At 55.7% G+C, this 22,778-nt stretch overlaps 1 protein-coding gene across 1 annotated transcript; it reads right to left on the bottom strand.

Annotated features, from left to right (window-relative positions):
- Positions 1-2,974: 2,974 nt before the first annotated feature.
- On the bottom strand, positions 2,975-8,299 carry LOC111143572 (diencephalon/mesencephalon homeobox 1). The gene is given in 5 exon segments (XM_022497396.1): positions 2,975-3,426; positions 4,224-4,413; positions 4,415-4,573; positions 4,828-5,006; positions 8,137-8,299. Coding segments are annotated over 5 exon segments (1,134 nt in total). The 5' UTR covers positions 8,291-8,299.
- Between the last annotated feature and the right edge of the window lie 14,479 nt (positions 8,300-22,778).

The following is a 22,778-nucleotide window of genomic DNA, read 5'->3' as shown; positions in this document are numbered from 1 at the left end:
ACGGCCTGGCATGACCTCTAAGCACAAATGGTCACAAAGCGGCTGGGGCGGAAAGCAGTCTGTCCAGCCCGCCGGCTGCGGAGCCAGGGAGAGGCCCAGGCTCCTGGACCATGCTCTGCGGCAATGAAGAAGCAGGGAAACGGAGCCCTCAAATCAGAGGGAGGGGTGAGGAAGGAGGCTTTCCTGGAAGGAACAGTCAAAGACAGAGTCTCAGCGTGAGCCAGCAGGCCTGGAAAGGCCTCCATCTCAGGGGCAAGGGGCCCACCCCAAGCCCATACCCTCAGGCTCCGGTAGGAGACTCAGTACGCTGTCCTCTCACTCTCTCACTCTCTAGCAGCTTTCAGGAACTCGGGCTGGTCCCCTAAACTAGGCTGACTCCCACTCCAGGGGCTGGGGGTCATACACGCTCTCCTTGTCTTCTCTGGGCTGGTGTAGGCGGCTCAATCGAATGAAGGGTTGACAAAGATCTGGGGGAAGCTGGCTAAGCCTGAGGGGGGCCTGGCTCCAGCCATGACAGAACATGGCTCCAGGGTGGACCTGCCCCTTAGGTCAGGGAAGGCTTCCTGGAGGAGGTGGTGAGGTCCAGAGCTGCTGGATTCCAAGGCCCACTGACAGTCTCCTGCATCCAGGGACTGGGAAAAGCATCAGTGCTCATGCTTGGTCTAGATGAGACTGTTTTCACTTCAGAAACAGACCTTCCTGGAACTGATCCCAGAAGACACACCAAAAATCCCTTCTGCCTCCTAGGGTCTCTACCGCCTCCCTGCTTCAGTCCTCCTGCCTAAGTCTCTCTTCATCTGATATTCCTGTGGCTGTTGGATTCACCTTCCAAATCCCAGATCCCAGATCCCGGTTCAACTCACCCCCTCCACCCCCACCTGCCTATCTTGGTGCTTGCCCCATCAGGGTGAGCCTTTAGCCTGGATTCAAGGCCCTCAACCTCGCCTCTCATGAAACCAGGGCCCCCCGCCCCACTAGCCACAAAGTCTCACTCAGTTGCCTTGTTCAAATAGCTTTCCGGGCCCCAGCTACCATCTCCCTCACTTTTTCCCATCCAAAAAGTCTTCTCCATCTGCCCCAGCTCAAATGGACATCACCCCCTGCCCAAGGATAATGGGCATCATGTACTTTGCAAGCCAATAGTGCCTGGCACCAACAGACAGCCCCCTGCCCCTCAGCACGAAGAGAGGAAACACACCTTAGGACTCTGCAACCCCCTTTCTAGATGCGTTTCTCTAAGCAGGGGGTGGAGGGCTCGGTAGCGAGTCACAAAGAGTTGGGGATCACAACTTGGAATCTCTTCTGGCCACTCTCCTCCCCTTGCCCTGAGCCCCTGACACTGTGTGAAGGCACGGCGATGGGGCAACCATCGAGGCTGGCACGGTAGCTCAGGTAGGTAGATCAGGATTCCATCCCGATTTTCTCAACTCGAAGGGACCCATTCTATATATTGGGAAACTGAGGCCCAGAGACTGGCCGTGCCCACGCAGAAGCTTGCACCTTCACCGGTCATTGCTCCCCAGCAAGACAACAGTAATTTTCCAACTCATCCAGTGTACTTTCTAGAACCTTTTTGTTGTTGTTAGTTTAACTAAAAACTTCTGCCCTGCCGGGGATGTGAGCACAGAAATGCAGAATGGTACAGGCCATCTCATCCAGCCCAGAATACAGGCCCAGAGAGGCTATGGGCTGACTCCAGGCCACACCGCTTGGAACGGGAGTTTGCTGAGCTGGGTTCCCGGCCAAGGACAGGAGCACACCTTTCCGTGTCAGCGACTAGCTGGCTGGAAGCCCTCACTTCAATACTTGGCCCCAGATGGCCCGTCAGCAAGACAGAGACAGCGAATTGCTGTGTGGTTTGCATTTAGTGTGACAGGAGTTAGAATTCCGCCTCCCTTCCTGGCTCAGCCCCACCCCTGCAATGGACTCTAACTGCTGAACCTGGAGGCCAGGCAGTGGGAGAGGAGAACCTGCCCCCAACCCTGTTCCCCTGGAGGGACCTCTGAGAGCAGCCCTCCCCCTGCTGCCTCCCTCAGCCAGAGAAGTCTCACCGGAGAGATCTAGAGCCCTGCGGTCAGTTCGGGCTGAACGCTGGCTGCAGGCCTCTTCCTGGAGCCCTTCCGGGCAGGAAGGCTGCCCTGCTCCTGCCCGCCTCAACCCCACTCCTGCCTCCACTGCCCTCCTCCTCGATCTTGGGAATGGGGCTTCAAAGCTGAGAAAAGAGAGAGAAGAGAATGTGACACGTGACTGCTTCTGGATGCAGGGCCTGAGGGAGGGCAGCGAAGGGGGCCAGTGCTGCTTCCTCCAGGGGCAGCGGGGGTCTCCAGCCAGAGGCCTTCCCACCTCTACTGGGGATGGAAAGGGACAGCGGCCTAAGAGGACCCGTGCAGGAAGGGGACAGGCAGGTGGGAAGAAGTAGGTGGCAAGGAACAGGAAGAAGCAGAATTACTAAGACTAAAAAGTCACAATCCCAAACAAAACAAAGCCTTGGGGACTGACAACACCACACAGCCAGCGATGTGGACACCGGAGGTGGAGGGAAGGGCTACAGGGGGCCTGGGGCAGGTGGGTGGGGGCCTGAAAATATAGCTTTATATATTTATATTTATATCTCACATTCCACACATCGACTTACTAGGGGGCAGAGAGGAGGGAGGGCAGGCAGGGAGGAGGCTGTGCTGGGGTGAGGATCTGGCCCCTGCGGGCCTCACTCCCCAGCAGAAGGCCGCAGGCGCCCTGGCCTCGCCTCCCCCACCCCCCTGTGGCCTCCATGGGATCCAAGCAAGGGCCATGCAGAGGGTGTGCAAGTGTGGGCTTCACCTAGGGCTGGGACTTGGGGAGGGGGACTGGGAGCAAGACTCCAAGGCCCCGGGATCCCTGGGCTCCTAGAGTTAATTCTTTGCAAGCCATCAGGGGATAACCCTGGGGCTGGGAGGTGGCACCCAAGACCCCTGGCTGAGGCTGAGGCCAGCAGTCAGTTGGGGAGTGTATCGAGTCCCAGAGAGGCCGCGTGCTGCTTGGCCCGAAGCCGCAGGTTCTCGATGCTCGTGGTTTTACTGTTCAGGGCAGCCGAAGCAGGTGCTAGGCCGGCGGGGGGTGCGGGCAGCAGTGGGGACCCCCACACGCCCTGGTGGGCCGCCGCGGCCGCTGACAGGGACTGGTAGTAGGACTGGCAGTGCAGGGAGCCCAGCGGGGCCATGTTGACGCCCAGGTAGGGCACGGCGGCCGCGGCAGCGGCAGCGGCGGCAGGGGCTGGGCCCCCCACCTCGAAGGACGAGTAATGGACGAGGTTGTTGGTGGCAGCCATGTGCTGGCGGAACTGCTCCTGCAGCCGGAAGAGGCTCAGAGGGGATGAGGAGTAGGAGTGGGAAGGGCCCAGGAGGCCACCCCCGGGGGCTGCAGGAGCCAGAGCCAGGCCTGGGGAATCTGCAAGCAGAGAAACCGAGAACCAAGGACTCAGGACAAGGGCAGTGGTTTGCCGGGGCGGGGAACTTCCTCTGTCTTTCCACTCCCTCAGCACCACAGACAAGACAGATGCTGGTTCAAACCACATCCACTCATCTCAGCCCGTACCTTCTGAAGCATCCCTCAGGTTCCTGGGAGGGAGGGGACCCAGGCTTCCTTGCAGGGGGAGGGGGGTGGGGTCAGGAGCCTGCCAAGGCCCCCCCCATGTCTGACTTCTTGGGGATTCTCGTTTTCATTTCAAGCACTGTCCCCTCCCCTGTCTGTGGCTCCTGCCCCTTGCCAGCTCTCTGGCTGGGCTCAGGATTTGTGTCTGAGCTATACCTCATGCCACAGCTCTGTTCCTTCAGAAATATGGCTCTGTCTCTCCCGCCCGTGAGAATCCCTGGGACCAATATGGTATTCACCCAACAGGCACTACTTTGTCTGTACTGGTTGTTAAAATACCATCATATTTCTATAATGGTTGATAAATAGCTTTTGCCCTGAGCAGTCAGTCCCCTCCCCTGCCACTCACTCCCTCCGCAGAACCCCCAAGACCTTCCCAGGATTCAGCAACTGAAGAGTGAAGGGATGGCACCAGCCGGCTGTGGCCAACTCCTTCTCCCCCCCCACCCCGCCCCGGGTCATGCCATAGTGCCCTGTGTAAAAGCTGACTCCCGGTGGCTCTGATCCAGCTCGTGGACTCAGGCCCCTGATCTGCCCAGGATCTGGCTGTTCTCCCTAGGCTGCCCCCCCCCAAAGCACCTGCCAAGCCTCACCTGCCTTGGGGCTGCCCCTCTTGCAGCCCAGCCCCTTGCTCTCAGCCCCAGGGCTCTTCTCAGTTTTGGGGTCCTCGGCCCCTGCCCGGGGATCCTCCTCCCGGTCTGGCTGGTCCTCAGGGGCTGACTCACTGGCCGACTGCTCAGACAGGCTCAGGTGAAGCTCAGCGGGGGGGTCACCACTGGGCATGCTCGGGGGGCTGTTCGGTCTCCAGCTGGGCGTCTGGGGTTGGGGCCTCTGTCTTGCCTTCCCCGTGGGAGCCTTCGGCCTCCTTCTGCTTCTGGAGCTGCTCTTTCTGCAGGCTGCGCTGCTTCTTTCGGAACTTGGCCCTGCGGTTCTTGAACCACACCTGGGGATGGGAGAGGAGCTGCAGGTTGTGGCGCTGGGTGTGCTGGGAGGGGAGGTGCGTGATAGCATTGCTCCCCGTACCCCTCAGGAAACATGCACCCTCGATCCCTTCCAAAACTTCCCTCCTATCACTGCCTGAGTTCACAGGAGAAAGCAGTTCCGTGGGGGTGGAAAGGGCGGCTCCGGGGCAGTGGGAAGCCAAACTGCTGGGCTGGTGCGGGTCTGCAAGGTCTCCTTAGAGGAACGGGGCCCTACCTGCACCCGGGCCTCAGGCAGGTTGGTGCACATGGCCAGCCTCTCACGCATCACCACATCTGGGTAGTGGGTCTTCTGGAAGGTCTTTTCCAGGGCCTCAAGCTGTTGAGCCGTAAACGCTGTGCGGCTGCGGCGCTGTTTGCGGTGCTGCGAGCCATAGCGGGCCTCCAAGATGATGTCTTGAAATGTACAGCCGTTGGAGGGCAAGGAGAGGGGGCCCATTTAATTATGGGAAATAGGTTTTGAATCTTACTTTGCTCTGACCCACTGTGGACACTCAGGCCCTTGCAGACCTGGGTCCTGGCCCTTCCCCTTGGAAATCATCATCTTCTCTCCATACAGTTGGGGTTTCAAGATCTCCCCACGCCCACATTCGCTGTAAGGACCCCACAGCCTGCAGGAAGTCCTCTCCGACGACACCCAGAGGTCTAACTCATCTCCATGAACAGCTGTCAGGAATATGACTACAGGGGTCTTCCTCATCTGGTCTGGGTGGGTAGGGAGGTGGACACTGCTCTAAGATCCTTAAAATCCTAGGATGCTATCAGTATCATATCCTGAGACCGGCTGATGTTAATAATCTGTACATCAGTGTCACCAAGGTTCTAATATCCCATGACCCTTAGATTCTGGATACCGGCGGGACACTGGCCTCTGACTGTACGGAGCCTGGCTGGCAGCTGGGACGTACCTGCAAGGTCTAGTTAGAGGATGTCTGACCCGTAGCCCCAGCTCACTGGTACTTGATTCTATGTCCTCTGGGTATGACTCCCGTTATCACAGTTGGCCTATGAGTCTCTGACAGCAGGACCTGGGGAAACCTGGCTCTGGCAGGACCCTCAGAGCACAAGAAAGTTTTCACATCTAGTCTTGACCCTTTGGGCCGCTTCCTCACAGAAGAACAAAAAGATGAAGTTTTAACCACCGCAGGTTTGGAGCTGAGACAGAGTTGGGGGAACCACCACTTCTACAGGCTTGTTCACACACTGGTAACATGAAAACAACTCAGGGGGCACCTGGGTGGCTCAGTCGGTTCAGTGTCTGCCTTCAGCTCAGGTCATGAGCCCGGGGTCCTGGGATCAAGCCCCGCATCGGGGTCCTGGGATCAAGCCCCGCATCAGGCTCCCTGCTGAGCAGGGAGCCTGCTTCTCCTTATGCCTCTGCCCCTACCCCCACTCATGTTTTCTCTCTCAAATAAATAAATAAAATCTTAAAAGAAAAGAAAAGAAAGCAACTCAAAATAGAGGTCTGCCTAGGGCTGGTGTCTAGGATCCAGCCCTTCAGCTTCACTAGACCCCAGTGGATGGACAGTAACTTCTCTCCCTGCCTCCCACTGCCCATAAATGGTCCTGGGCTGTCTACATTGAAGAGAACCCAAGCTGTGTCAGGCTCTGATGGGGCTGCCAGAGCCTCCCCCTGTGTGCCAGGGACTGGGGAGTCATCCACAACCCCTTAAATGAAGAAGGAGGCAACTGGGTGTCCAGAAAGGCTCAGACTTTGGGGTTGCTCCTTCAGCTTCAAGAGGGAGCCCTGAACCTCTCACAAATTGGCACTAATCCCAGCACGGACTGAGCTCCTGCTCGTTACCTGGGGACTGGGGCCCCCCTCTTCAGACAGCTAAACCCTGGTTGAGGGAGCAAGAATTCAGCATCCTGCCACTGGCTCCAGGGACCAAAAGCCTGGGTGATCACAGGGGAGGCCAGGCTATCTGTCCCATTCCCAGAACTTGCCCAAACAAAGGCCCACCTGGAGCTCATGTTCTTCCTTCTTAGGAATTAGAGAACTGGGGTAGAAGGCTAACTATTCCAGTTCCTCTGCCTCCACCAGCAGTGGGGAGCTCCCATCCCCAATTCCTCTCTGGGTCTGGCACAGGTTGGACATAGGGAATTCACGCCCAACCAGGGAAGCCACCAGAGCCGGGACAAGACCGTACCCACACTGAAGACTCATGCCCCACACTGATCTAGAGAAGGTCACCAGGGGCTCCATTTTATCCGCTGAGACTTGGCCCCAAGGCTGGCAGGGTCTCAAGGAGTGGGAATGCCGCCTCCCCCTCCCTGCCAGGCCAGCACCTCTTTCCAGGCAGGGTCCTCATATCTCGCCCCTTTTCTGTGCCTTTGCTCATGGGCTCCCCTCACCAATCATTCCTTTCTAAGGCGTGGCTCCTGCCCCACAGTGGGCAGGAAGTCCTCTCTGAAGACACCAGCCTCCGCTGCCCTGAGCTGTCCCACTACAGGATCCTCGCCTCACTCCTGCCATGCTCTCCTAGGTGTCTCGAAACACCAATCTCCTGGGGACAGCTCTCGAGCCCTCTGAGTACTGCCTGGCACAGGGCTGGGCCCATAGGGGCTCACCAGCTGACCTGGGACAGGAGAGAGTAGGAGGCACTCCCCTCCTCCCGGGAATCACGCCCCTAGCCTATGCTGTCACATCCTTCTCTTGCCCAGTGAGAGGCTGAAAGGCGGAGCAACGTTTGCTGAAGGCAGAGGGGGACACAAGCCTACAGCTCCCTTGGGGCCACTTACCTTGTGACTTCTGAGCTCCTTCCAGGCTCTGCCAAATACTACTTTGCGTATGTTACCTCAAACAACTGCCCAGCCAGCCTATTGTCCCCTCCATATAAGGGGAGACCCTGACTCCGAGAGGAGAGGTAAATGGGCAGATCTGCAGTGACCACAGATCCGGGACTTCAAAGTGCTATTTTTATCCATCACATCCTGTTCAAGCCCCCCACCCCCACCCCCACTGAGATGTAACCTCTCTGAGCCTCAGTCTCCTTGTCCATGAAATGGACATAATAACCTCCCTTTATTGGCCTTGAAATTGATGCACAGAGAAAGCCTCACACAGCACCTGGTCCATCCTCCACATTCAAAACATGGGAGCTGTTATTATCTATGTGACTCCCGTGCCGGAAATACCCTCCCCTGGGCACCCCAGCCCTCTTCCCGCTAATTCCTGCTATAATCCTCACTGCTCCCTTACCCTCTTACCTCAGTTTCCTGGGAGATGGGCTAATGCATTTTCCCCCCGCCCATAGGGTTGTGAAAGGAATCTGAATGCTTAAGGCCACTTCAGGGCCCAGCACAGTGCCGGCAAAAAAGGAGGGCTCTCGTCATGCTGAGATTTTGAATGGACACCTCTCTGTGTTGCTGAGTGACCTGGGACTTCCAGAGCCTCCTAGAGGAAGTTTTCTCAGTGCTCCCTCCGTCCTCTGGGGGACTCTCCCAGAGCCTCCCCACCCAGACCTCTCTTCCACCCCCAGCCCCCACTGCTGTGTCCCCAGGGTCCCATCCCCATGGCCCTTACCAGCCAGGCGCTCGGCCAGTGTGAGAGCGTGCACTGACGGCCGGTAGTCCGGGGCGTGCTGGGCCTGCTGGGCCGCCTGCTGGTGCAGGTTATACATGGCACTGAGAGAGTTCATGGCGTGCAGCGAGTAGCCGTTCACCCCGTAGTGCTGCATGGCGGCATGCGCCTGCGGACGGGCAGGGAGGACAGGGGACATGACACAGGGTAGCGCACTCTCCCCTCGGGAGACACCACCCGCTCCCAGCCCAGACCTGGGATGCCCGCCTCACCCACAAGAGCATCTGCCCCTCCATCGGAAAGCGCCCTGTGCTCTGGGCTCTGGGGTCAGACTGCCTGGGCGGGAATCTTAACTCTGCCACTCGGGAGCTTTGTGACTTTGGGCAAGTCACTTTGCTTCTTCGACCCTCAGTTTCTCCCTCTGCAAAATGGGTCTAGTCATAGGACTTGTCACATGGGACTGTTGCAGAGGGCCAGCACATAGCCCGTGCTAAAAAATGTGAGCCGTTGTCATTTCTCAGCCCCGTTGCTGCTTTCCGAAGCTGTGTCTCCTCTTAGTCACCCAGGTGACTTATCTGTACCTTCACTGATTCACTCACACACTTATTACTCATTCAACCTTTGAGGCCCACATGGGGCCAAGTCCAGAGCCAGACAGGGGACATCGAGGCATTTGCCCTGACGAGATCTTGGGTTAGGACCTTCATGTGCCATACAGATGTAAGAATACTATTGTTGTGACTGTTACAGATTTACTACCATTTCCTCCATCTATTTACCATTTCCGGAAGAGCAACCAACCCCATTTACAGATGGGTCTACTAAGGCTTGAGAGAAAGAGCAGGGACATGGGGAGGCCACACAGCCAAGCCAGGGCCCAGCCTGCCCACACTGCTTCAGCCTCATTCTTTGGTGGCCAAGTTATCGTCCTTCCTACTGAGATCGCCCAGCTCAGCACGAGGTCCTGTCAGCCCCAGGGTCCGCTCACGGTCCTCATCAGACTGCCCACGCCAGGTCAGCCTGGAGTGGCATTTTTGGAAGGCATAGTCACATTCACACACAAACTCAGCAGTATCTACAAATTCAGTGTCCTTATTCCCGTGTCTCTGCTCACGGTCTCACAGAGACCCAGCCCCGCAGCAGCTTTATCTATAAACATTACACTCCCACACATTTATATATTACACATACTTATTCAGTAAGTATGGATTAAGCACCACCTACTAAGTACCAAAGTCCTTGCCTTTATGGAATTTACATTCCGAGGGAGAACTACAAACAACAAATAAATATATGTAATAATGTCAAGGGAACAAGTGCTCTGAAGAAAAATAAGACAGAGAAGGAGCATAGCAAGAGGAAAAGGGAAGGTTATTTGAGAACATGTGGTCTGGAAAGGGCTCTGTGCTGTTTGAGGGAAGCCACGCAAAGTTCTGGGGTGAAGGCTTTCCAGGCAGAAGAGACAGCAAGGACAAAGGCCCTGACGCATGATGAAGCTCGGAGTGTGTGTGGAATAGCAAGAAAGCCAGGACAGCTGGAGCCCAGAGTGGGAGGGAGCAAGTGAAGGGGATGGGGCTGGAGGGAGAGGAGAGGCCAGACCCCACAGAGCTTCATGGGCCCATGGTAAGGACTTTGAATTTTATCCCCTCAGTGATGGGAGACTCCTAGCATTTTTAGAAGAGGTTCCAAAAATGCCAGGGTGTTGAATAAAGAGGAACATGATACAATTTGTCATGAAAAGCTCATTTTGGCTGCAGAGAGCAGACTGCAGAGGTTTAAGAAGAAAAGCAGAGAGCCCGGTTCACCGCAGAAAGCCAGGCCAGCAACCCAGGTGCCTTCCGCTAGACAGCAGGAGTGGAGGCTGTGAGATGTGGTCAGATTCACGACATAGTTTGAGGAATCAACATGACTGCTGAGAAGTTAGCTGCAAGATGTGAGGAAAAGAGGTTAAACAAAACGATGACTCGGGGTGCCTGGTGGGCTCAGTTGGCACAGCATGCAACTGTTCATCTCAGGGTTGTAAGTTCAAGCCCCACATTGGGTGTAGAGCCTACGTGAAAAAAAAGGGGGGACACCTGGGTGGCTCAGTCAGTTAAGCATCTGCCTTCTGCTCAGGTCGTATCTCAGGGTCCTGGGATTGAGCCCTGCATCGGGCTCCCTGCTCAGTAGGGAATCTGCTTCTCCCTTACCCTCTGCCCCTCCTCATGCTCTCTCTCTCTTTTTCCTGAGTCAGGAGCATTGAGGGAGAAGGGGGTCTGAGGAGGAGGCAACAGAAATCAAGGTTTTGGCGGGGACATGCTAAGTGTGAAATATAGATCTGACTTCCAAGTAAGGGTGTTGAATTGGCAGTGGGATATACAAATCAGGAGTTGAGGGCTGGCTTTTTTTTTTTTTTTAAGATTTTATTTATTTATTTGACAGGCAGAGATCAGAAGTAGGCAGAGAAGCAGGCAGAGCGAGAGAGGAGGAAACAGGCTCCCTGCTGAGCAGAGAGCCCGATGTGGGGTTCCGACCCAGGACCCTGGGATCATGACCTGAGCTGAAGGCAGAGGCTTTAACCCACTGAGCCACCCAGGTACCCAAGGGCTGGCTTTATAGATTTCTGAGTTAACACTCACACGTAACACCTAACAACAACATTTTCTTAGAGAGGCCCATTCTGTGCCTATAAACATGACGCCAAGGGCAGACATCTATGAGAAAAGAAGGATAGACACGACGACATAGGGTTTAAACACTGTAGAATAGAATGTAACATAAACAAAGCTAAAAGGCAAACAAGAAACCTAGAAAAATCTTTGCCATATATATGACACAGCAAAATTGATAAAAAAAAAAAAAAAGCACAAATAAAAATAAGAGAATGTTTGTAATATATAAAGAGCTCTTCTCTCAAAACAAAATTATGTTTTTGTGGCTCCTGGGTGGCTCAGTGGGTTAAAGCCTCTGCCTTCAGCTCAGGTTATGGTCTCAGGGTCCTGGGATCGAGCCCCGAGTTGGGCTTCTCTGCTCAGCAGGGAGCCTGCTTCTCTTCCTCTCTCTCTGCCCGCCTCTCTGCCTGCTTGTGATCTCTGTCAAATGAATAAATAAAATCTTTAAAAAAAAAGAAAAGAAAAGAAAAGAGGGGCGCCTGGGTGGCTCAGTGGGTTAAAGCCTCTGCCTTCGGCTCAGGTCCTGATCTCAGGGTCCTGGGATCGAGCCCTGCATCGGGTTCTCTGCTCAGCAGGGAGCCTGCTTCCCCCTCTCTCTCTGCCTGCCTCTCTGCCTACTTGTGATCTCTGTCGGTCAAATAAATAAATAAAATCTTTGAAAGAAAAAAAAAAAAAGAAAAGAAAAAAAAAGATGGTCCCCTTAATAAAAGATAGCAAAGTAACTGAAGAGACAACTTATTAGAAAAAACACGAATAGCCATTTGACCTAGGACAAAAAGCTCACCTTTCCTTGTAACCAAAGAAATAAAAGTAGAAACAATGAGATACAATTTTTTTCACCAATCAGATTAGTAAATATGAAAAAAAAAATGATTACCCAGGGTTATCTAGAGGAGTGGCAAATGGTCCTTCTACTTCGCTGACAAAAGAGCTTTCCTTCCTGCATCAGAAGCCTTTAGAAAGAGCCCCATTTGAGTCAACAATTCCATTTCCAGAAACATATCCTTCAAATATGCAGAGATGTGTGTACAGGAATGTTTATCACAGCTCCGCTTATGGGGGCGAACAATTGGAAACCTCACTGTCCATCGAGAGAGGTTAGTTCAGTAAATGAGGGGAAAGTCATGCCCGCACTGGAATACCGTGCCACAGTCTGAGACAATGATGTGTATCTATCTGTACGTGCTAATGCTCACAATATATTGCTGGGTGGAAGAAATAGGTAACAGTATGCATGATATGATCCCATCTTTGTAATGTATGTATAAATATGCATAGAAAAGAAGTCTGGAAGGTGAGACCCTGAGATGTTAACGGAGGTTATCTCTGGGAGATAGCAGATGGGATTACTGGTGATTTTCACATTTATATCTTTTCTTTCTTTCCTTTTTTGAGGGTGGGGATGGGGAGGGTTATCCCTGTGTTCCAGTGGACGTGGGATTGAAGCCAGGCCCCAAAAGGCATCACAAGCTCCAGGTGGGGAAGAAGGAACAGAGTTTAGAGGTAATTTTATCCATCCCCTTCCCCCACCCCTGCAGGGTTTTGTTGCTTTAAGACTCACTGCTGTTGATGTGGTGACATTTTAATTGACTTAATTATTGCTGATCTCACAGTTTTTGATGCACGACAAGTCTTTATTAACTAAAGCCAAAGAGGTACCTCTTCCCGCACCATGTCTTTCCCAGCTCACTGGTCCCCTGAAGGTCTCCAAGACCTTCCCAGTCTGGCCTCTGCCCACCCCTCCGGCCTGATGCCCTCCCTCTCCCCAGCACCCAGCAATCTCAGATTACAGGCCACTCCCTCTTGTCACCTCCAGCCTTTGCTGCTGCTGGCCCCTCCACCTGAAAAACCATTACCTTCCACCTGCCAAATTCCTCCTTCTCCATCAAGGCCTAGTTCAACTAAGACCTCCTCGGAAAGAGAGCCTTTCCCAACTAGTCCCTAAGAAGGTATCTCTCCCATCTCCAGGCTCCAGATCGCTAAGCTGAGGTCATAGAAATGATGATGTCCACAGTAAGAAAACAACAGCAACCACATCAGATTCCTGAACACACTCGGAGCCCTGCTCCCCACACAAAGCACCTTCCACGGAATTTCTTAACTCTAGCCCCTGAGTCGGAGTCATGTGATGACACTTCTACGACCCACCCCCCAGACTGAGCTCCTTGAGGGTAAGTGGAGTATCCCAAACATTTCTGGACTCCCCACCACAGCCCAGATCACAAGGTCAGGCACAGAGGCAGGACTCAGGAGGTGAGGATAGATTAATACAAACTACTGTGTATGAAGCGTCTCGGATACATCAGCCATCTCCATCCGTCCTCCCAACACCAGAGGAGGTGGGGACTGTGTTTATCAGATGCGGAAGTGGAAGGTGAGAAAGACCGATTAATTTGTTCAAGGGCAAGCAGCTAAGGAAGTGGTGGAACAGGTTTCCACGGTGAGGTTCTTCCCAGGAACTCGTGTTTCCTAACCCCGGTCACGCAGGCTCTTATTCCAGCATGTTCCATTCCCTGACTTCCCGCATCTCTGATTTGATCCAAGGCAACAGGATGGCAGCAGAGAAAAAGCACATTTCCCCGGTGTGCACGCTTGTGCATGCGTGTGAGTGTGTGTGTGTGCACGCACGTACGTGTATGTCGCGAGATGAGGCTACATGTGAGCCCAAATCTTCCCAGCTGAGCTTCCCTCTCCCCAGCCTCACACTCCTCTTCCTCACTCCAGGTGGATGTCCTCTGAGGCCACAGAGGGGCCCTCGTCTGTAGATGCCACTCGCCACCAGAGTGCACACATTGTGGCAGCACACAGTCCCAAGTCTGCAGCTCTTCTCAGTGCTCACGTGTGCCCATGTGTGTGCACAGCCTGACCTTGACCGGCCACCTAAGGGCATGTGGGTCTGTGTTTGTGCACATCTGCAGCTATTCATGTCTGTGTGTGTGTGTGTGTGTGACTGTGAGCCCATGTGCGTGCATGAAAGGGGGGAGTGTGTGTGTGCATGTGACCAGAGGAACACACACTAAACAGTACCCTCAGAACAAGGTCTGAGGGAGAGCAAGAGAGAAATACAAGGAGAACAACGGAGAAAGACCAAGGAGATAGAGTTGATGCAAAGATAGATCAACATAGAGAAAATGAACAGATTTGTCTTATCCTTTTTTTTGTTTGTTTCAACAGCCAGCACAGAGCCTGGTACACAGCCAGTGTTTAGTAAATCATAAATGCTGAACGGATGAGAAAGAACCATGGGCTAAGAGAGCTGAGGGAATGGTTGAGGGAATGGCCCAGGATGGTCCTCAGGGCAGAAAAGACACTCAGAGTCCCAGTCCCACCACCTCCTCTGTCCTCAGGATTAGAAGCCAGAGTTTGGGGAGAAAGCTGATCAGTGGGCCCTTTCCCAGCAATCAGGGCCTCCCACACCCGCCACTGGGGTCCTCAGCCAGGGCTCAGCGGCCGGAACCCCATGCACAGCCACTTTAAGGGCATGGGTCCCCCTAGCCAGGCCAAGAGTCACCCAGGCTGGTGTCCCGCAGGGCCTGCGGGAGCGTCTAAACAGGGCCCTGCACTCCTGGCCCTAGGCCGGGCCCCGCACGGGCTCAGCCCACTGCACACTCCAAACAGAATCAATTATATATTTAAAAGGTGCCGCCCCGCAATTCCTGGCGAGCCAGGAGAGCCATCCATCACCGCGCGGCCGCGTTTCACAAGCTGTCGAATTGTGCTTACATTGGTTAAAAGAATCTTTATATTTCATTAAGCAAGCAGATCGGCGGATCTCCCGCCACAGGCACCATATAGATGGCTTTAATTTTCCAAATCTGCAAATGCATCCGTTATGTCCCCGCGTCGCTGCTGGCTGCGGCCTAATGCCCAGCCAATCGAAGAATCAAGCAGAATTTTATTAGGGGGCATTTTTTATAAATTAACAGCAAGACTGCTAGGAAACTGCGCGCAAGGCGTCTTTGATTACCAGGAAAGTGGACCCTTCTTTTGGTCACACTGGGCTTAGCGCCCCACAGGTCCACGCCCTCTCTCTTCCCCTCCTCCTCTCCTGTTCCCAACTTTTACTTCCCCCTTGGTTTTCTCTCTGTCCCACACACGGTGGGGAGCAAGGTGGAACAACTTAGTTTAAAGGGAAGGAAACAAAGCAGGAGGGGAGGAACCAGTGTTCTCTGAGGACTTTGCCTCCTCTGTTCCAAGCCCCACCGGACACATTATCTCATTAATGATGCCAGCCACCTCACAGTGCGCACCAACCAGGAGGCAGGCCCTCTTCTCGCTCTCAAGCTTCTGCACAACCCTGCTAGGTAGGAATTATTATCCCCATTATATGAACAAGAAAACTGAGGCTGAGGGAGGTAAAACCATCTGCTCAAGGTCCCACAGTAACCCAGGGCTGGCCAGCCCCTTGAGGGAGGCTGAGGAGGAGAGATTCCTTCATGGGGGTGCGTGTGGGTGTGGGAAGCAAGGTGCTGACCAAGAGGCCCCCGAAGACTTAAGAGCTTTAAGCAGTGGGTCCAAGATTTTAAGAGAAGCACATGCCAGATATCCAGCAGTGGTCACCTCACTAATCTCTTCCCTCAGCTCTGTGAGGGAGGCACCGTTGTCACCTCGGCTTTACAGAGGAGGAACTGAGGCTCAAGGGTGGTAAGTTACCCTTGGCTGGCCTGTTTGGGAACTGGAAAAGTTGAGCCCCCTCCCAGTAAGTACCCCTATTCCCACATGGGTCCTTAGTCCTGAGCTGCCAAGAAAGAGAGGTGGGGACATGTGAAGTAAGGGGGTATCAACAGCCCTGCCCTTCTCTGAGCAAGGGCCCTGCGGGCACCAGATCAGAGAGCAGACTTGAGATGAATGCGTCTCCAGCGGCTCCCTCTCGGGCAATGTTCTATAGCTTCTCTCTGAACCCTCCAACTCCGAAAATCTCCGCTGTTAGTGTCAGGCACTCAAAGGTACAGAAAGCCCAGGAACCAGCCAGTTCCTCCCCTTGCCAGTGGCCAGATTCCCCCACTGAAGGCTGCCCTCCCAAGGGGGCCATAGTGCCAACAACTCAGTGACTCGACGTGGCCAGCAAGGCCACAGGAAATGGCCAAAGACTCATTCTAGAGACACACTTAAGGGCTGATGGCTGGAAACGTGGCATCATTTGCTTCTAGGTGTGTAAGAACTGGAGAACGAAGGGCACATCCCCCTCCCTCAGATTATCCCCTCCTAGATGACCAATCCCCACCCTGCTGGCTCCTATCAGTACACATTCAGACCTGTTTCCATTTCCCCCTTTTAAAACAAATAGGCTCATCTCATCTCTGGTCACTTCAAAGACAAATTTCCTGAAAGCCATTTCCAAATTCATCATTTCTATTTCCTTTGCTCACCCCCAGCCTCCTGCACAACCACCCTCCCACCCACCATTGAGGTGCAGCTCTCCAAAGTCACTGTGTTGCTGCCTTCTCCTCTGGACACATTCTTCCTCCAGCTGAAGAACTCCTGATCCCTCACACCAGGCTTAGGTATCCCCTTTTCCAGGAAGCCTTCCTTGATACTCCAGGCTGGCTCAGGTGACTTCTTCGAACTCCTATCATAGCTTTACTTCACCAGATTATAGTTAGCTGCCCATCTGCCTGCCCTTCACCGAAGACATAACAATAACTCTTTTTACCAGCCATCCTGATAGAGACCTGACAGGCAGCATCTCATTTAACCCTTATAACAATCTCTCGTAATTCCCATTTAACTGATAAGGAACCTGAGACTCAAACAGGTAAAGTCATTTGCCCAGAGCCACACAGCTAAGCAGTTTAGCCAGGATGAAAGCCGGGGTCCAGCTCCACAGTGAGAGCTCAGTGCTCACAGGGCTCACCAGTTAGGGGGCTCCTGCAGGGCAGGATCTGACTCCAGAGCCAGTTTTCAGTACCCAGCACAGGGGCCATTAGACCCTGATTGTTCATGTAAAGAGAGCCCCTCTTTGTCAGGCCGTGGACTCTGGGGTAATATAATGCCCACGGGCTCAGATTCTAGGAGAATGGTCAGATGTCTTGGATGAGAAGAGCCCAGCATTTGGAGAAGTAATAGAAGCAGCAGAGCCCAGAACTGAGTGAGCCAAAGCCCAGAGTCTCCCCCTCACCTGCCCAACCTGCCCTACCCTAGCAGGAAAGATCTCATGTCCCCAGCAGATGCCACGCCACCTCCTGGCCATAACTGTGACCCTGACCTGGCCACGGACTGAGCCCTGACCCTGTCCCACATGAAGCCCGGGCCAGTGCTCTCACTTTGGACATGCCCCATCCCCCAGTGTCATTTGATAAAGGTACCATGATCCCCCACATTGGTACCATTAACCTCACACCGCTTGATCCATGTAGGGAGGGAATGGGCTTTTGTTGAGGTCCAGAAACTCCAGTGGCCCCCTTCAGCTGAGGGCCCCCAAAGTGGTTCTGGATTTGGAGCCAAAGACAGATGGGCCTCAGGGTGTGTAGTTTTGCAAGGGTCAGCTCAGATGGGGCAGTGGTCTGGTGCCTAGAGCTCATCAATTCCTCAAAGGAGATTCTTACCTTCCCTCTGGGTTTAGGGATGCCCCCCACCCCAGTGGGGAGAGCTCCAGGGTCAGAGGTGGGTCTCAGGACGGGCCCCACCCCCATGGCCCTCTTGAGGAGCCCAGGAGCTTAGTTCCCTACACAAACTGTTATCCATTAACATCCAATTATCCCTTGGTCCGAGCCATTAATTATAAATCAGAAGCTAATTGGGGTAATTAGCCCCCCGCAGGCTAATGGGCCGAGACTAAGGGAGGCCACTCTGCCTACCCTCCTCTGCTTTTCTGAGGTGCTTAATGTTGTGGGGTGCAAAGAAATCAGGCGGCTGGAGTTTATTTTTTTAAGGCAGTGAAATGCGGCAGACAGAGGGAGAAAAGATGAGAAAGGCCAATTTTTGTTCTTTTTTCTCAAATCTGAATCCCCTCGAGCACGTATGCTCTTGCAAAGAGTCTGGTGCGGGGGAGGCCTGACCACGGGTCCTGGGAGTAGAACTCCAAATGATTGCTCGGTTCTCCACTTCCTTTCCAGCATCGATGCAGCAGAACACCAGAGAAAAGGGAGACGTCTTGGCCGTAGCAGGGTGGCGCGGATGTCGGCCACCAGCACGTTCCCGCCTCCCATCCGCGCAGAGGAGGCGGGTTCGCGTCTGGGACGCCCCCGCTTAGGGTTCCGCGGGGACCGGTGGGCCTCCCCGGACTCGTCCAGACCCAGACCGGTGCCAGCGCGGAGAGACCTACGGCACAGTCCCTGCGGAGCCGCCGCTCCAGGCCCAGGTGTGGGCCTCGGAGTGCGGGAGGAAGTCGGGGAGGAGTGCGCGGTGCCGGCTCAGAGAATTTGGTTCCCGCTCTGCGCGCGGACACACGTCCTGGTAGAGAGACGCGCGGTCGGGGGATTCAGACAAACCTGGCGGATAGAGCTGTGCAGGCTGGAAGGGGTCGCCAGACCCGGTGGGCTCCAGTGACCCGGGCGCACTGAAGCGGCGCCCGCAGTGGCGGTGGACTGGCCGCGAGGAGTGACCCCATCTGGGAAAGGCACTCCTGCCTGGTGGCCTCGGGTCCATACAAGTCTCCGCTTTGCCGCTGCCGGAAACCCGGCTCAAGTGCGAAGAACAGTCGGAGCCAGAGCTGTGATTCCCGGTCTGTGCGAGCTGGGACGTCCACCCATCCAGCAGCAGTGGGGCTGTATCAAATAAGTCGTCCGAAGAACGGACGTGTGATTTAAACAGAAAGAGAGATCGCTGGGTGGCGGACCGGGTGGCGGAGAACCGGTGGACGGCCGGACGGGGTGACGGAAAACCCAGCTAGCTCAGTGCCCTTCTTACGGAAGGGGAAACTGAGGCCAAGGAAGAGCAGTGACTCGCCCAAGGTCTGAGATGAGGGGTGCTCTGAGCGGGATGACTGTCCAGACCGGACCACACGCTCCTCTAGAAGCTCACCCGCCACCTCCCCCCAACACCACAGCACCCCTCCCTACCCCGCCCGCCCGCTCGGTAATGGGCTTTGGCGGGCGGCGGCGGCGTCGCCCCGGGCCTTGATTAGATATTTATTGCTGTCATTTACATGGGCACCGCAGGGCGGCCGAGCGGGACTGCGAGGAAGGGGCGGGGGAGGAGGAAAGGAATGGGAACATGGGGGAGGGGGGGCGGCTCTACACGGACCAGAGACCCAGAGAGAGCGGCGGACGTTAGGAGTGCAGAGGCCGGGTGCCAGCTGTAGACACGCTGGCCCTTCAGGTGGGCCAGCAAGAAGGAGAGGTGGTTTGTTGTACCTCCTAGCGTCGCCCTGGGGGTGGGGTGTATCTGCGTGTGGTGAGCAGTGAGTGTCCCTGTGAGTTTAACCTGTGTACATAACTGTCTCTCAGAGAGGTTTTGTGGTTATGTGGCCTGCAGACCTGCCTGTGCACCCCTGTGTGTGTGTGTGTTTCTCTACCTGCATAAGATCTCACCTGGGTAGGTCTTAGTGAGCTACCCCAAGCCCAGGTGAGCCTATGCCTCTGACTCTGTGCGGCAGGCAGCGCATGTGTGGCCCTGTGTGTTTGTCAATCAGAATGGCCCCCAAATGTGTATGTGTGTGTATGTGTTCACGCACGCGCGTGTGTGCAGGATTAGCTCAGAGATGGGGCTTGGGAGGCTGTGCCCCTTGGTTAGGTTCCCTCCTTTGCCCCCACAACCTACAGGCGGGGTCAGGGTGCTCCAGTCCCCCAGAACCCAGGCTTCAGGGAAGCTGGTATAGAAGGCGCTAACTGATCCCTCATTCCAGGCCCACTGGGCTAGAATACTGTCAGCTGGGGGGCCCCTCGGTAAACTGCTTCCTGCTCAAGATCTAGCGTGGGAAGTGTGAGTGGGTGTGCAAGGGCCAGGTCTCCAGAAGTGGTTTGTATCTGAGCAGAGAAATGGCTCCACTTGCGTGACCACTTGAAAGATGCCACGTGTGAAAGTGGCAGTGACCATGTGCAGGGCTCCCCCTCCTTCCCCCAGACACTCACCCCACGCCCTTGAAGCTGACTGGCAAGCCTGCCAACAGACAGAACCCATCCAGAGGCCCAGGGTGCTCGCCTTGGTGGTTGCCTTCGCCCGGGGCGGGTTTCCATTCCTCTGCACCTTTGCCCGTCCATTCGGATTTCCACCCGGGGTTTGTTCGGCTGCAGCCAGGTTCCCCAGATCTAGCAGGAGTCGGAGCCGGAAAGCTCTGTGAGGGTTGGGGGGGGTGTTTACCCCCATTCTGAGTAGGGATTCCCTGCTTCTGGTCCAAGGATTGTGTATACCCCAGCCACAGAGGAGAGAAATTTGAACCAATTATCCGGATAATTTGCTCTCACTAGGTAGCAAATTCGATTTTTTTCTGACCGCCTACACACACATTAGCACAGCTGGCTCGCAGAGAGGGACGGTAGTGACTAAATTCACTGATCCTTAGGTCAGACTGCTTTCCCTTTGGGGGAAAACTGGGGATGGGAGGAAGTGAAACTCAAATCCCAGCAAAATTGAAAACAACTCACTTAACACACACACCCCCAAAAGCTAATAGACAAGACCTCCCAGGAAGACACTGGGCCCGGCCAACCCGCCTGCAGCGCACAGGATCCCGAGCTCGTGTGAGCGGAAGAGACAGCGGCTACCATTCCGTCGTGGCGGCAAACTGGGAACTTGCACAATTTCCACTGCGCAGCTCGAACAACCTACGCGGTGCGAACTACCTTGCCCTCACCCGCTTGGAGGGCCTATCAAGTCTGTAAGACTTTCCCTCTTCCCGACGTCCTTAAACCGGGGAAGCCTCACCAGCACCAGCCTGGCCGATCCAGGGCCTCTGCAGACTTCCCTAAAACGAAAACGGTGGCCCCGTATCCGGGTGGAACCGGCACTGAGTCTGCGCTGGAGACTCCGCGGGTTCCCTGCTTGGGAGGAATCCAAATACCCAACGAAAGCGAAAAGGCCGCGATCCCAGCCCCCAATCGAAACCCTCACATCGAACAAATCACCAGCCTAAAGTGCCCCCCTTCCGCCGCCGCCGGAATTCAGAAAAGTTCTAGCCCCACTTTCGGGGCGAATTTGGAGGAGAGGTTGCGCCTAGGCACCCCCATGCGCCCCACCAGGGCCGCCGCGGCCCCAGCGCAGAGCCTGGGAACTTGGGACGGGGGAGAAAGTTCAGCCAGCGGTGTCCGGGACACCGCCTATTCCCCACCAGAACCCGGTCAAAGCCACCGGGGTGGGAGGCCCGAAGACAAGAAGATCAGGGCAATTTTCCCGCTCCTCCGGATGCACCGCGAGAGCCGCTCCAGGGACTGGCCCCAGCCTGCGGTTCCCAGCCGGAGCTCCCCCGACCCATGCCAGATGAGGCCACAGAAGGCAAAACGAATTCCAGGGGACTAGGGCCGCAGCGCCCCGAACATCCACCTGGAGTACCCCAGCCCGAGGCCGCGTTTACGCGGACAGAGGCAGGCTGAGCGCCAAACTACCCCCAAATGAGAATTCGTGTCGCAATCCCGAGAGAAAAGGCGCACTCGTCGGCTGCGGAGTTTGAGCCGGATCCGCGCGGGCGCGACCTGAGCCAGATCCCGGGTAACGTCCCGAGTACCGAGGGGTTCGCAGGCGGCCTGGACGCCGAAGCGGAGGGAAGCGTGGGCGGCCCCTGTGTTCCCCCGGTGGGGACCTGGGCTTCGGGCCGCGCCCCCCTCCCCAGCCTGGGCCCCGGGCTTTGCAAAGCCTGGGGAGCATCTGCTCCGCATTACTCTGAGTACCTCCTCCCCACCCCCTCCAAACTGAGAAGGAATTGTCTCCGCTTAATATCCAAACCTTTTTTGTATTTATTTTTTTTCAGGGGCGAAGTAATATCTTCCAAATGAGGCAAAACCGTGACGGATCCGAAGCGTTCTCTGCGGGTGCCTGCGTCTCTGCGGGCCAAGGCTTCCGTCTCTGCCGCCGCGCGTTTCTGCCCACGGCCCTCTCCTCTTTCCGCCTCGGAATTCCGAGTTCTGCGCGCTTTCTGACTCCTTGGGCTGCTCGCTGCCTCTGACTCCGTTTTCAGCCCCGAGTAACGTTCCCTCTGTCTCACCTTGTGTGGCTCCCTCTCTGTCTCTCCCTGAATCTGTCCCTCTGGGCTTCCCCTCGGCTTCCTCTGTCCCTGCGCAGTCTGTCTCGCCTCCAAGTCCCTGACCGCAAGCAAACTTTCCAATCCTCCCAGCCGGTTTGGGACTGCAGGACCGCAAGAGGGGAGGCGGTCCCCAGAGTTCTCGGGCCATGTCCTCCCCGCCCCGGCGCCCCTCCCAGCTCGGCCCCGTCGGCCCCGCCCGCTCGCACCTGGTCTCCCCGGCCGCGCCGCCGCCGCCGCTGCCATCTAAGCGCGCCGCGACCGGAGCTGGAGTTTTAAACGGCATTCCCCGGTGCGGGCGCGGGCCCACGCGCTCCCTAATGGTCCCAGTGGCTGCCAATCACGCGTCGCTCCCGCCCCCGCTCCGCCCCGCCTCGCCGGTGCGCCAGAGCCACTCTTGGCGTGGGCTGCCAGGGTCGGACCGTCGGTGGGTCTGTGGGCCCGGCCAGCATCCGTCACCGCCTCGGAATCTTCATCTTTTGCTCTCCCAGTCCCGAGACCTCTGCCTCTCTCGGTTCTGCAAACGTCGCAGGCCAGCTCCTGGGACGAGGAGGGGTCTTGAGAAACATTTTCCTCCCAAGGCCTCACCCGCGACTGGGGTTAGCACTAGGCTCAGCAGCGATGGCGTGGGGGCGCTCTGGCTGCCCCCCGCCCCCACTGTCCCTCCAAGATTGGTCTTGAGCAGTGAGCGCGGGCGCGCGCGCGCGCGCACACACACACACACACACACACACACACACACGCTCTCTCTCCCACACCAATGGCAGCCCTGCCACCGCCACGCCACCACAGCACCCCACAACCTGAGATCAGAACTCACCGTGAACACAGCCATACGCAGGATGACGCTCCTAACCGCCGGCCTCCAGTCTGGCGGCTGT

Source organism: Enhydra lutris, unplaced genomic scaffold (genome assembly GCF_002288905.1).
Source record: "Enhydra lutris kenyoni isolate GAN:26980312 unplaced genomic scaffold, ASM228890v2 scaffoldscaffold9, whole genome shotgun sequence".
In the NCBI taxonomy this organism is placed as follows: Eukaryota; Metazoa; Chordata; class Mammalia; order Carnivora; family Mustelidae; genus Enhydra; species Enhydra lutris.
Note: the sequence above shows the minus strand (reverse complement) of the source record. Positions and strands in the feature narration are given on the sequence as shown.